The sequence below is a fragment of the Fusarium tjaetaba genome (assembly GCF_013396195.1).
Source record: "Fusarium tjaetaba strain NRRL 66243 chromosome Unknown NRRL66243_c0000156, whole genome shotgun sequence".
In the NCBI taxonomy this organism is placed as follows: Eukaryota; Fungi; Ascomycota; class Sordariomycetes; order Hypocreales; family Nectriaceae; genus Fusarium; species Fusarium tjaetaba.
The window spans coordinates 138385-150584 of NW_023501352.1; the positions used below are offsets into that span (position 1 = coordinate 138385).

Sequence of the window (12200 nt, forward strand, 5' to 3'; positions counted from 1 at the left end):
TACAGGGAATCGAACCCTGGGCTCCGCGGAACTGATCTCTCAGGTTATGAGAGCGCGAAATGTTAGCCACTACACCATACCGGATGATGTTGCTTATGATACAAAGTCTGGAATTTGATACCAACAACGCCCAGGCAGTCATACCAGTCAAACTGACGTTTGTTTAGCTGAGACCGAGGCAGTTGAGAGATAGCGCAGACGGAGAGTGCAGACAAGAGAGACCAAGATGATATGAATCGCATTCGTTACTTTACTGGTAATTGTCTAAAAGTCAAAGGGTATCAAGTACTCAAATAACCCTACAACGAAAACCCAGACAACAAACAGTGCTGGGGATCGAACAATGAAGAAACCCATCCATACATAGCGACGCTTCCCTACAACGCCCCAAACTCCCAGATCCAAAAAGGCCCTACAAACAAAAGAACAGTGACAGACAGTGTAGTGTATAAGAGTTTCAGTTGAGCCTTGGACTCTTTCTCCTAGACAGACTCTCCTCAAGCGCGGTTGGAAGCATATTCTCGCCGCCCTCGGAGATGATGGGATCCCTGACTCCAACCTTCTTGGCGCTGCGAGTCACTCGCGTGCTGCGCTTAAACAGTGGCAAAGTGCGCTCAGGGGGCATAGATATAATGCTGGCGCGAGGATCGAAGCCAATGGACCCCGTTGTGTGATTTGGTACATTGGGGTTCACTTCGCGAAGGCTTCCGGCCAGACCTATGTGTTCAGGGGCACTAGCATTGGACATGCGAGAGGGCGGAGGTCGGACTGGCGATGTCATCATTTTCTGAGGGCAGTCAAGGTCGGCAAAGACCATGGTGTTATCCCTGTCAGATGTGTCACGATCCTTGGTTGGTGTAGAAACCTCGTCAATGCGTGAAATGATGAGATCGTGATCTTCAGTGCGAGGAAGATCAGTGGGGTAATGATATTGGACCTTGGCTGGTGTCTCGCCCGTTGGTTGGTATTCTTGGAGGGCCGCGCGGGTGATGTCTTCGCGCAAGTTGGCCAGAGGTTGGCAGAGCTGGTCATTGAGTGGCTCCAGGCCATCTTGAAGATCACCAAGATCGAGCTCCATCTCCTCGCCCAAGTTCTTGACGCGGTCAAATGTTGACTTGAAGTGTGATGAAATGTTTCCGAAAGACTCCTCAACAGTATTGGACAACGACTGAACGGACACGCTGTGAGACTCATGGTGATGGCCGTTCTCAGTCTTTGCACGGCTGACAAAGTCGTCTAGGGCTTCCATCTGAACATCGAGGTCCTTGATTTGCTCGTCGACAACACGAACAGTCTCGGCATGGACAGATTTGGCAGTAGCTTGGATGGAGCTGCTGTGGTCACTCGCAGCTGTCCAGTCATCCTTCAACTTCGTCTTGAGCTGCTCACGAGACTTCTTGACCTCGTCCAGCAGTTCACCCTCCCTGACATCCCACGTTGACATACCCTCGCCATATGTATCGACGGCCTGCTCCAAGTTGGTGCTGGTGGCTGTGATGCTCTTCTGGATCTGTGAGGCTCTGTCGTGAAGTCGTGATTCCTGAGCGTCGGCATGGGTGTTGATAAGAGCTGTTATCTGAGTCATGAGCTTCTGACGTTCATCAACGGCTTGGCGACGCTCCTCCACCAGGGCATCTTGAATTCGCGAAGAGATTGTAGCATTCTGTAGCACAATTGTGTTTGTTGCTGCTTGGAGCTGTCGCTTGAGGTTGTCGCACTCGGCTCGCTGAGTAGTGATGTGCTTAACAAGATCCTCGAAAGTGGACTTGAAGTCTTTTCCAATAGCACTGTAAGAATTGTGAAGCTGTAGCCTGTCAGAATATGGCCTCTAAAGCTGCAATGCGGAAACTTACCTGTCCGTGGAACGCAGTCATCTCATTCAACATATCTGCCGCTATCCTCTCGGCAGAATGAGAGATAGACTGCAGGCTCTCACCCATTCGCTCCTTGACCGTGTCACGAACAACCTTGATCTCCTCTAAAACCTCGTCCATATCCTCCTTCGACTTCTGCTTCGACTGGAGCAAGTCCTTTTTCGACTGAGTAAATGTGCTCAAGTGCTCATCGAGGAAAGTTTGCGTAGTCGATAGCTTGCGCAGCTCCTCATCTACAAAGTTCTCCATGCGCTGCCCGACACTTGCAATATGTTCTTGCTGCTCCTCCTGGAACTCATTGATTCGACGCTCGACCATGGAGGTAACATCAGCAACCTGATCTTGAGATGTTGTCCATGTGTTTCGGTTGATCGACTGAAGATCCGACTTTCGCTTGTTCTTGGCATGAAGACCACCAACATCACGGACTGTCTTATGCAGCTTGTTGATGAGCTCTCCACCAACCTCGGTGAGCTTCTGCTCCGTCTTCTGGTGTGCTTTTCTGATCTTGGTTTCCTCAGCAAGTGATTTGCGTGTTGCAGAAAGAACAATCTCGGTTTGGTCCAGCACTTCCTTGGTATCGTCCAGCTGGGCTTTTGTGCCCTCGTGATCCTTCTTTAGCCCCATGAACGTAGACTGCAGGCTGAACAGCTCCTGGACCTTGTTGCGCAAGTTATTTTCCAGTGTCTCAAGCTTGGCAGCCTGTTCCTCGTTGACGATGCGGCGGGACTCGCTCTGGGCCGTCATCTCTTCGTAGGCTTCGTTTGAGAGATAGACACCGTTGCGTTGGCGAGTAGCGATAAGCTCACTCTTGAGCTTCTCTATTTCCATAGTAAAATCCCTGAGCAGTGTCTTCTTCTCAACCATGGGGTTGAGCTGGGGCTTGTTCTTGATGTTCTTGGCCCTGAAGGCATAGTCGAGCGTCGATATGGTCTCTTCCAGGTTACTCTTGGCGGGAGAAATGGTTGCAATAATGCAAGTCTTTGTCCTACCACCAAGTGAGTCTTGTAACAAACGAGTCAACTTGGACTCTCGGTAAGGAATATGAGAGCTGCGGTCCACAAGCGCGTTGATGACTCGACCGAGAGTCAAGAGTGACTTGTTGATGAGGCCGGCCTCCGCAGCACGCTTGTTCTCAGCTCCTGATCGCTGAATATTCTCACTTCCAGCCAAATCGACAAGGTTCAACTTTCCAGCACTAACAAGAGCATCCACGCCGTGCTCGTTCGGCTTTCTGACATATGTAGTAATGGTGAAGACCGTGTGACTGCGAGAGCTTAGGTCATTGCACTTTGTAGCAGCAACCTGGCGTTTCAAACTGCCGTCCTGGAGCACTTTGACACCCTCGGTAGCGCTCTTGATGTGCTTCTCCTCCATGCCCTGGACAATGGTGCTGAGATGGCCTCGCCGTGAAGTGTCGTCGAAAATCTTGAGCTTGTTGCCCTCGTCGGATGAAAGCAGATCGCGAAGTTCTTCATTGTAAAGTTCAATAAAGGAACACTTGATAGTACTCTCGGCGTTCTCGAGCTCGAGCTTGTTGAACAGGGTCTGTAGGACTCGAGGAATGATACCAGCTTCGTCTGAGAGCATACCCAGGGTGTCGGTCATGTCGCCAGACATGGTATATGTCTTCCCAGTACCGGTCTGTCCATAGGCAAAGATGGTGCAGTTATATCCGGAAAGCATCTAAGACAGTTAGTGACTAGATTTGTGTCCCGTATGCTCTTTTAACCCACCTCGTCCAGAATTGGCTTTACTGTATCATCAAAAACCATGTTTTGATCCGCCGCCTGAGAAAAGACGCGATCAAAATTATATGAGCGGTTGCTCAAGGCATTTGAGCCCATTGACAACTCGACAATCTTTCCCTTGACCGCATCTGCCGTAACAACAACATTGCTGTTCTCGCGGACCTCACGCTCGTTGCGTCCACGGCATCGCACAACGACCTGGATATTTGTCTCCTCGGCGCTAGACTCGGCCTCAAAGTCGCGCTCCTTGCGCTTAGTTCCGATGGTGTTAACAGTGTTTACTGAAGCGATAGATCCGGTCGGTGATACAGCGCCGTTGCGCGTCGCGAGCGCTGAGCCATATCGTGTCGGTGGTGCTCTTGACCCAGCTCTTACGCTGGAGCGGCTGCTGTTGGCGGTGGCAGCGCGCACGCCTGGAGCCATGGCAATGCGGCTGTGCTCCCGATCGGAGCGGGTTGGGCGTGGAGGAGCCACGATGGGCAACTTTTTGTGGTTTATTTTCTATCGGGTTGTGAATCTGGTGTTGAAGTCTGTTGAGGAAGCCTCGAGGATGCTTCAGACGCTGCACATTCGCTTGATCGAGTATGAAACTAAAGGAGCAAAAATGTGTGAAACTGGTAGAATCTCAAATACGTTGACAGTATAAGGAGGGGATGCCTGCATATGGTTTTGGTTATGATGGCGGCCGGGCTGTTTGGCACAAGGCAAAGTAAATAGTACAGTTGTATACCTCTAACCATGTTTCGGTGGAATGGGCTAGGGTCAACACAAGCTAGGGCGACTGTTGCCACGACAACCAGCCACCTCTGGGCTCTAGCTCACCCAATACCTAACTATCCTGGTTTACACTCTATGGAACTCTCACTAAAAGCGGTGAAAGTCATGTTACGACAGGTTGTTATCTCATGTCTTGGATGCGAGTATCATGATTTCCGTGGTCATCATGAGACACTTTGATTGGATCCTCAGTGATTCAAGGTTAAACATAAACGAAACGGCATTACATTCCCGTAACGGGATAAATGCTTAATTACGCCTTCTATGTAAGACAAAAATATAATCAAAACTCCAGGATTTGTAGATTCGTCTCATCATGAAGTGCACTGGAGGCTGATATATTGCTATTCGGTATCCATCTTATTGTCATCGGCTTCTGACTTGGTCTCGCTCGCTGGAGCTTTGGCTTCCTCTCCCCTTTTCTCTTCCTCCTTAACATCAGAAGCCACTGTATCAGCTTTCTGGTCGTCCCCGGCTTTGTCTTCTCCTTCTCCTTCTCCTTCTTCTTCCTTTAGCTTCTTGTGGGTTTCGCTTTCAAGGTCTTCGTCTGCCTCCCTCTTGGAGCCTACGCTCTCTGCGCCGGGGCTCTTGGGTTCACTCTCACCCTCAGCATCTCCATCAGCGTCAGCATCGACCTTGCCCTCCTCGTCATCGTCATGTTTCCTGCCAACTGCCGCCTCAACATCGATCCCTTGCATCCCCATGCTACCTTCTGACATGAAACTTGTAGTTGTAGATTGAGGGCCGGTGTCGCTCATACCGATCTCTTCGGGCCCTCTGGCATGGGGTATCTCGTCTTCTTCCTCATGTAGCTCTTCGTCCTCTTCGTCGTCCATCGTCATACGTTCTCCTTCATGAACCACTTCTTGGGCTCTTGACAGTTGGCTCACGGGGACCACGCCGGCTCTTTGCTCCTGGCGTAAGAGTTCTCCTTGTGTGACCCCTCGTGCATGCCCTGTAGATGGAATTCCGTTGACGCTGACTGAAACTGTCTCAATGCTTCCCACTCCATTGGGGCCCTCGATGGTCTCTGTGCTTTCGCTGTGAATTTGAGCTCCCGGGGTGTCCTGTGAACTCTCTGGACTGCGCCTCGTCAACCAGGGAATAGGCGTTAGCAGTGCTCCTCCTAGCGCTTCATCTGTGCCTAATGCTGCCGTAGTAGGATTGCTCCATGAGACTGACACAGCCGGATCCTTGGGGTCCTCGCCGTTCAAATGCATCGAAGACATGTCAGGAATAGGCGGTGGCAGGGGATATGTATTCGTACTCGATGTCACCTGGACTACGCGATCAACGGCATGTAGATAAGGCGCTACCGCTCTATAATGCGCTCTGGGTCGTAAGATCAGCTCGGCAAGGCGCTGAATGGTGTGTGGGGGGTGTGTGTCAAATGTCTCGAGGTGTTTGGTAATGTCAATGACCATATCGGCCAGTTGCTTGGGCAGCGCGCCATCGATGACTTGTGTAGCTGGAAGCGACTCAGTTGCAGAAGTTTCCTTATTCGTTTCTTGAGGCGATTCGGCTTGTGGTGACGAGGGCGCAGATGCTCGCACCTCGACGGGAGGCTGGTGAGCCGGTGGTGGAGGCGGTAGTTTAGGGATAGGGAACTCGTTGTGCGCAATCTGAAGCGGTCAGTCTCTAGGTCGAAGCAATCGCGAAGCGACAGGTGGTAGTACCTTGTCAAGTCTGGCAATTATGTCACTGCGCACAGCAGGCCAGGCGTCCCTATTGCGGTCAGGTTTTCATGTCCACATACATGCATCCAGGTCTTTGAACTCACTTTTCCACAGTAGCGCCCGTGGCGAAAAGAGTTAGAGGTCCATTATCACTATCGACCTCCATGTTATAGGTTGCGATAGAAATGTTAATGTGCGATGATGTTGATCACCAAGTCGCGATCGGTCGCGATCCTTTGGTCAGTGGTGGGGTTTTAGATATGGGGGCACACGTCCCGTTAGATGCATGTAAACTTAACCTACACCATACTGGCTTAGTAGAAGGTCGGTGCCTTAACACTAGGTAGGTTGATGACAGGGAACTACTTCCAGCTACAAGTCTGTGAAGATCACATCGATAACAAATTCGAGAAGATACATAGCGTGCGTTGTCTGCTTTGGCAAGACAAGTTTGTGGTTGAAGGCATGTGACCCACCTTAGGTGCACCTTCACACAAGACTTGACCCATCACTAAATTCAACATGACGGTACCACGACAGGAAGTGTTGAGGTGAAAAGACTCATCTCATGGGAGCTCGGCCATAAACACAACATAGTTTACTGATTACCATTAAGAAGTATTTATTATAGCCTCAAATTCAACGGAGAATACATCTTGGCCATACCTAGCTCACTCTACGCTTAGAACTGAAATGGGTTATACAACCACTTTGACGGCTCAAACATTGCCTCAAACTTAATCCCATCATACGTTCCAATAGCACAACTTAGATCGTGGAAACCCTCCAATCCTGTAACCGGTAGATCTTGTTCAGCATCAGTCTCCTCATGGAGCGCCCATCCACCCGTCATCGTACCGTTGCGCGTAAAGAAGATATCGACCTGCGGCTTAGGTCCACCGACAGAACGCAATGTCATGCCAATACCGTATGTCTCTCCGCGCTTGAAAGGCTGAGTGAAATCACGGCCACCCCAGCGATCGTTGACGTATTTGTGTCCGTCGTCACCATGTACTGCTAGACTTCCGCGATGCCAGCCTGGCATGCGGAATGAAGGATAGGGTAGCGCGGTGAAACCTAGGGCGATGAATACCTCTGGGCTGTCGCGCGCAAGCTTAACTTCGTAGTAGATAGTCTTGGGCTGGCCGAGGCGAACAGGGTCATGCTCAGTTACTGAGTAGAGAGGTGGGTAACCAATAATGCAACGGTCAGGTGAGTTCTTCTTACTCCAACCTTGCCAATGTCCTGGTTCCATCCAAGTGAGCTTACCGCTGAAGCCCACGGGCTCCATGAGGCGAATGTTGCCGGCCTGGAGAGCCGTCTTTCCAGTCTGGTCCAAGTGAATGGGTGCTGTCAATGGATACGACTGGCACCAATCCTCGCCGGCATTCGCCTCTTCCTCAGTAGCATTGCTTGTGGGGGATCTATCGTAGCCACTGAAGATAGCGGGTGGTGGTGGGAACAGTGAAGTATCTGGCACTGCCACTTCCCAGTCATGCTTGGGCGGAGGTCCAGATGGTGGCGCGTAGTCTCCTTGTCCTGGTGGAGGGCCTGGAGGTGCAGAGTATGAAGGTGCATCATACTGCGCTGCGGCCTTGCCCTGCGGCGGTCCTAGAGGAGCAGAATATTGCTGCGATGAAGATCGACCAGGTGGTGGTCCCGGAGGTGGTGCAAAATCCGAGGCCTGTTTTCTGTCTGGGGGAGGTCCTGGGGGCGCAGAATAGCTAGACTCTCCAGCATATTGATTAGGGTCATTTTGAGGGTTGTATTTGCTCTTCTTCACATCTCCTTGACTTTGAGAGGATGCCGGCCTCTGCGCGGGACGAGGCGCAGGGTCATTATTCGCCTCTTTCTTGCTTCCGAAACACATGGTGATGATGACGATGTTGTTGCTGAAATTAGGTGTAGGACCACAAGACACTTATGACGATGTTTAAGCAGGGAGTCAAAAGTGGGCGCCTGCAACCACTTATAAGCTTAAATTAAGCAGGCTTCACGGTTAAGTAGCAAAAAATTACCCAACAACGGTTATTGGTGAGCAATTGAGGGTTTAAGAAGGAAGTCTATATTTGCTTTCTTGGGCCTTTTGGCTTCCTTTGTTGACATCATGTTGGTTTAAAGTAGTGGCTGTGCCGCTTAATTTCCACAAACACCACGCCGCTTTGAGCTTACACAGCCCCTTCTTGGTATCACGAGGCAGAAACCTAGATTATGATACGCCGATACGCAGGGCATGATATTTCAATTAATTGAACTGGGTTAGGTCACTATAGGTATTACTGTTGCTGTCAACAATCGGGTAATCTTGTCAATTTGAGTTATTCTTTTCCCTTTGTAAGTTGTGCTAACTGCTGGGCATCTCAGCCCATGTTGTTACTACTCCCGATATTTGATGTAGAAAACCCTATATTCAGCCCTCACCGACCGAGTTTCTACGATGCAGATTAAGTGCCTCCACCCCACTCGCTGGCTTCATCTTTATTGGGATAGAAGAAGGCCACAACAGCAATGATGATGTACACCGCACAGAGCAGAGCACCTTCAAGATAATTGCTTCTTCCATCAAGGACAAGAAAGTTGACAATAAACGCCGAAACGAATAGACAGACTGTCTCAAATAGTGTAAAGTAAAGAGACATGTCTTTGTCCATAATCCATCCGAGGATAACCATGACGGGTGTAAGGAGTAGAGCAATTTGAATGGAACTGCCTACAGCAACACCGATCGCAAGATCCATATGGTTTTTGTATGCGACCTTGATGGCGGTGACATGTTCAGCGGCGTTGCCGACAATAGGGAGAATGATGAGACCAATTCCGACCTCGTTGACACTAGAACTCTTAACGACATCTTTAATAGAATCAACCAGAAATTCAGCGCAAACTGCAACCAGACCTGTGGAGGCGAGGAGAAGAATGATGGCACCAGTCTGTGTGAGGTGTTCTTCTTCGTTCTCCTGTTCCTTGGCGATCATTTGAGCACCAGGGGCAGTTAAGATCGGAGGAATAGAAGAGGGCAGCATGGCGCCTGGTGCTCGAAATTGGAGACGGTCCGGAAGAGAATTTGTACGTCTGATTCCATAGCGAACGTGAGGGACAGGAGTAGATGTTACCGTCGACTTTTCGGCGAAAACGGGGGCGATGTTTTTGACGGACAATCCTCGGAGGGGGAATGGTCGTTTGCTGGTGTTTGAGGGACCAGCCTCTAGGTCATCCTGGACGGCGAAGTCCACACGTCGAGGTTCACCTTCATCGGTGTTCTGCGGAACGTTTTCGGGCAGCTCATTCTGTGCCTTAGCAACACCTGCGGCCTTCTTGGCATCACGGGCCTGCTTTTTGCTCTTGCGGTGCCTGTGTCGGCGATATCGACGTCGTCGACGTGAACGCTTTGCCTCTTCCTCATCCTCTTCTTCAATGGCACTCTCATTACCCTCGTAGGATGGGAAGCGAGGAATACGATGACGCGAAGCTGTGGCCTCAGAGACCTCATCCTGTGGGGTGGTGCTTGCCGTTGTGAACGAAGCAGTGCGGGTTCCTTTGGTATCAGCGGTGTCAACCGAAGCAGTGCTAGATCTCCTATGCCGCCTATTGCGCAGGACCTTCTTCATTTTCTTTCGCATTGTACCATGAGATGAGTCAGAGTCAGATGAATCCGAACTTGAAGATGAACTATCGTCAGAGCTGGAAGAATCCAGAAGGCCGGCAGCGGGTCCAGGGGCCAATTCAGCATCGATGATATGCTGAGGAGTCGACTCATACATGTAAGCATGAGATTTCAGCTGGAACATGAGATAGATGACGTATACAAGCAGAAGGACCTATGTTTGTTAGCATATTGAAAAGATCTTGAATAACCCTTAGACTTACGATGCTCGTGCCACGGCTGATTTTCAGGGATTGCTGGTCAGCGAGACTATTGTCTCGGAAGGAAGCATGAAAAGCCGTCTTTTGGTTGGTCAGTACGTGTATAGATAAAAGCTGTTTGTAACATACCGGCAGAACAAGACTGATAACACTCAAACTGAGCAAACAGGCACTCATTTGTGTGACAGTACTGTTATAGACTTGCTCTCTGAAGCGCAAGCCACCAAGAAGCATGCTCATGCCTAAATTGAAACTGTTATTATTTGAAGTCGAAACGCTAGGCAACCCCTGGAGCGGTTGACACCAAAGGGGGGGGAGCGTACCTAAGATAAGCAATAAATTCGCTAGGATTGAGCCTAATAGCGATGCCTGAACAATGCGGATTTCATTTTTAGCCAAGGCTGAGATGAAGATAATGAGCTCTACGGCGTTTCCTATAACGATCAGGCGTATTAGAATCTTTGTGGTGCTGAATGGAGTTGTGAGTAGACTTACCAAAAGTGACATTGAGCAACGCGCCGAGAGCATCGCCCATCTTCCGTGCAACGGACTCGGTAGCATAAGCTAAGAGACCAGCAAGAGGAATGATGGCGACTGCATTGAGACCAAAAACAATACCTCCATTGATGCCATCTACCTGGGATACTGCAATACCAACAGGGACGAAGATGAGGAGGATGTTGAGCCAGCTGTGGAAGATGGAAATTTTGACGCTTCGCTTCACTTCAGCGAAGAATCTGTTCATCTTACTGGTTGGATTGGGGTTCTCTTGTGACGGCTCCTCGGCCTTGTTGGGAGTCTCTAGGACAGACCCCGGCCGTGCAGCCTGAGACGATGTGTGAGATGGGACATCGCCAGCAGAGAGGGCCTTGAGAAGAGAAGAGTTGTTTCGGCTGGGACCTTGACGGTCACCACCATTGACAGAGCCAGAGCTGCCATTCTGTTTTTCGTTGAAATCTTTGTTTCGAGTGTTGTTGGTGTGCTCATTCAAGCCCTGAGCAGTGGGCGCTGCGGGTTGTGCACCAGAGCGACTGCCATCTATATTGGGTGGATCAGGAGAAGCTTCCTTCATCGAACAGGTGTTTGACTCTTGAGAGTGTGATGCTAGGCCGTGAACTATCAGAAAAGATAGTCGTCTTGTGCGTGTTGAGTTTGGGTAAACGTCGAAGTTGTAAGTGAAAGGTGCAAGAGGACCAAGAGCCAAGGCCTTGGCTTTAAGGCGGGAGCTAGATCTGAGATGACGCTGGTTGTCCAGTGGCGTTAGTGGATAGCAACCCACTTAATGTGGCTGGAACTGCCCAGGCCATGAGTCTACTGTAGCGTAACTACACTACTCCGTACTCCGTAGTGATGTCGAAATCGGTGAGGGAGCCCGGCTATAGTTGCGTTTGATTGGTTCCATTTAGTGCTGTCAGAGGCAAAGTGAGGCGGTGCAGCCTCAGATTATCAGATACTATGGACTAGTTTGCCTCGTGATCCCTGAACTCACTCGCTTGTAAGGAATTTCGACGTTTCTAGTTCTATCGTGACTCATTTTCTCTCCCCTCGACAAACAGCACCGCTCAGCTATTGCTCATGCGTAGCCTCTATGGCACAGGCCAACAAAGAGACTCAGCTTCGTCAATGCTCAAAACAGGCCTAACAAACAGGCTACTGGAGACACGCTACGAATAAACAAGCTTATCGATGATATCCCCGTCCTTCTCGGATGTGAGGTGCCGTATTGAGGCTTGGCATAACCACAACAAGAGCTTGGCCTCCCAAAGCGTCAATGATCGACAGGAACCACAATCAAGTTTCCTTGAATTGGACTTGACTGTGGCTTGACTCGATACGTACCGTTGTCCCTTGAATGATAACAATGCTTACTCGACGTAAGAAAGGACAAGCCCATCCCTCCAAGTGACACAATATGACAACAAAGCGTGTATGGCACGGGGATACCACTCGGGTGTAACTCGAGTCGGAGCCGAATGGTGAATTGGTCAATACGCCGTCGGATACGGAGTGCGCTTCGTGGACTCGGCCCCTGGTAACGCAATACAACAATCCACGTAACCCAACCCATCAGAGATTGCTTTTCAGCCAGGTGCTAACGCAGTTGCAATGAAGCTGAGCAGGAGTTGTTGCTAGCTGTTCAAGCTTGATAACTGGTTTAAGATAGGTACCCAAGGTACTGTGTATAGTTATGTTTAACCGAATTTTATGATTATATTGCTTGTTATATCTATCTTCTCTTCTAGCAGTTTATTACCCCT

At 50.0% G+C, this 12200-nt stretch overlaps 4 protein-coding genes across 4 annotated transcripts; all 4 read right to left on the bottom strand.

Annotated features, from left to right (window-relative positions):
• Positions 1-457: 457 nt before the first annotated feature.
• Positions 458-4048, bottom strand: FTJAE_7728 (kinesin family member 11; the record flags this gene model as incomplete). Its single annotated transcript, XM_037354474.1, has 3 exons — positions 458-1804; positions 1854-3560; positions 3611-4048. 3 exons carry the CDS (start codon positions 4046-4048, stop codon positions 458-460), a joined length of 3492 nt encoding a protein of 1163 aa, XP_037205227.1.
• A 698-nt stretch (positions 4049-4746) lies between these two features.
• FTJAE_7729 (uncharacterized protein) lies at positions 4747-6244 on the bottom strand (the record flags this gene model as incomplete). Its single annotated transcript, XM_037354475.1, has 3 exons — positions 4747-6024; positions 6079-6127; positions 6183-6244. 3 exons carry the CDS (start codon positions 6242-6244, stop codon positions 4747-4749), a joined length of 1389 nt encoding a protein of 462 aa, XP_037205228.1.
• Positions 6245-6760: 516 nt separating this feature from the next.
• On the bottom strand, positions 6761-7948 carry FTJAE_7730 (uncharacterized protein; the record flags this gene model as incomplete). The annotated part of the gene is made up of 1 exon (XM_037354477.1): positions 6761-7948. The coding sequence occupies one exon, from the start codon at positions 7946-7948 to the stop codon at positions 6761-6763; it is 1188 nt and encodes a 395-aa protein (XP_037205229.1).
• A 574-nt stretch (positions 7949-8522) lies between these two features.
• Positions 8523-11476, bottom strand: FTJAE_7731 (vacuolar calcium ion transporter; the record flags this gene model as incomplete). Its single annotated transcript, XM_037354478.1, has 7 exons — positions 8523-9896; positions 9946-10023; positions 10072-10184; positions 10266-10376; positions 10438-11168; positions 11284-11318; positions 11432-11476. 7 exons carry the CDS (start codon positions 11474-11476, stop codon positions 8523-8525), a joined length of 2487 nt encoding a protein of 828 aa, XP_037205230.1.
• Positions 11477-12200: the final 724 nt, after the last annotated feature.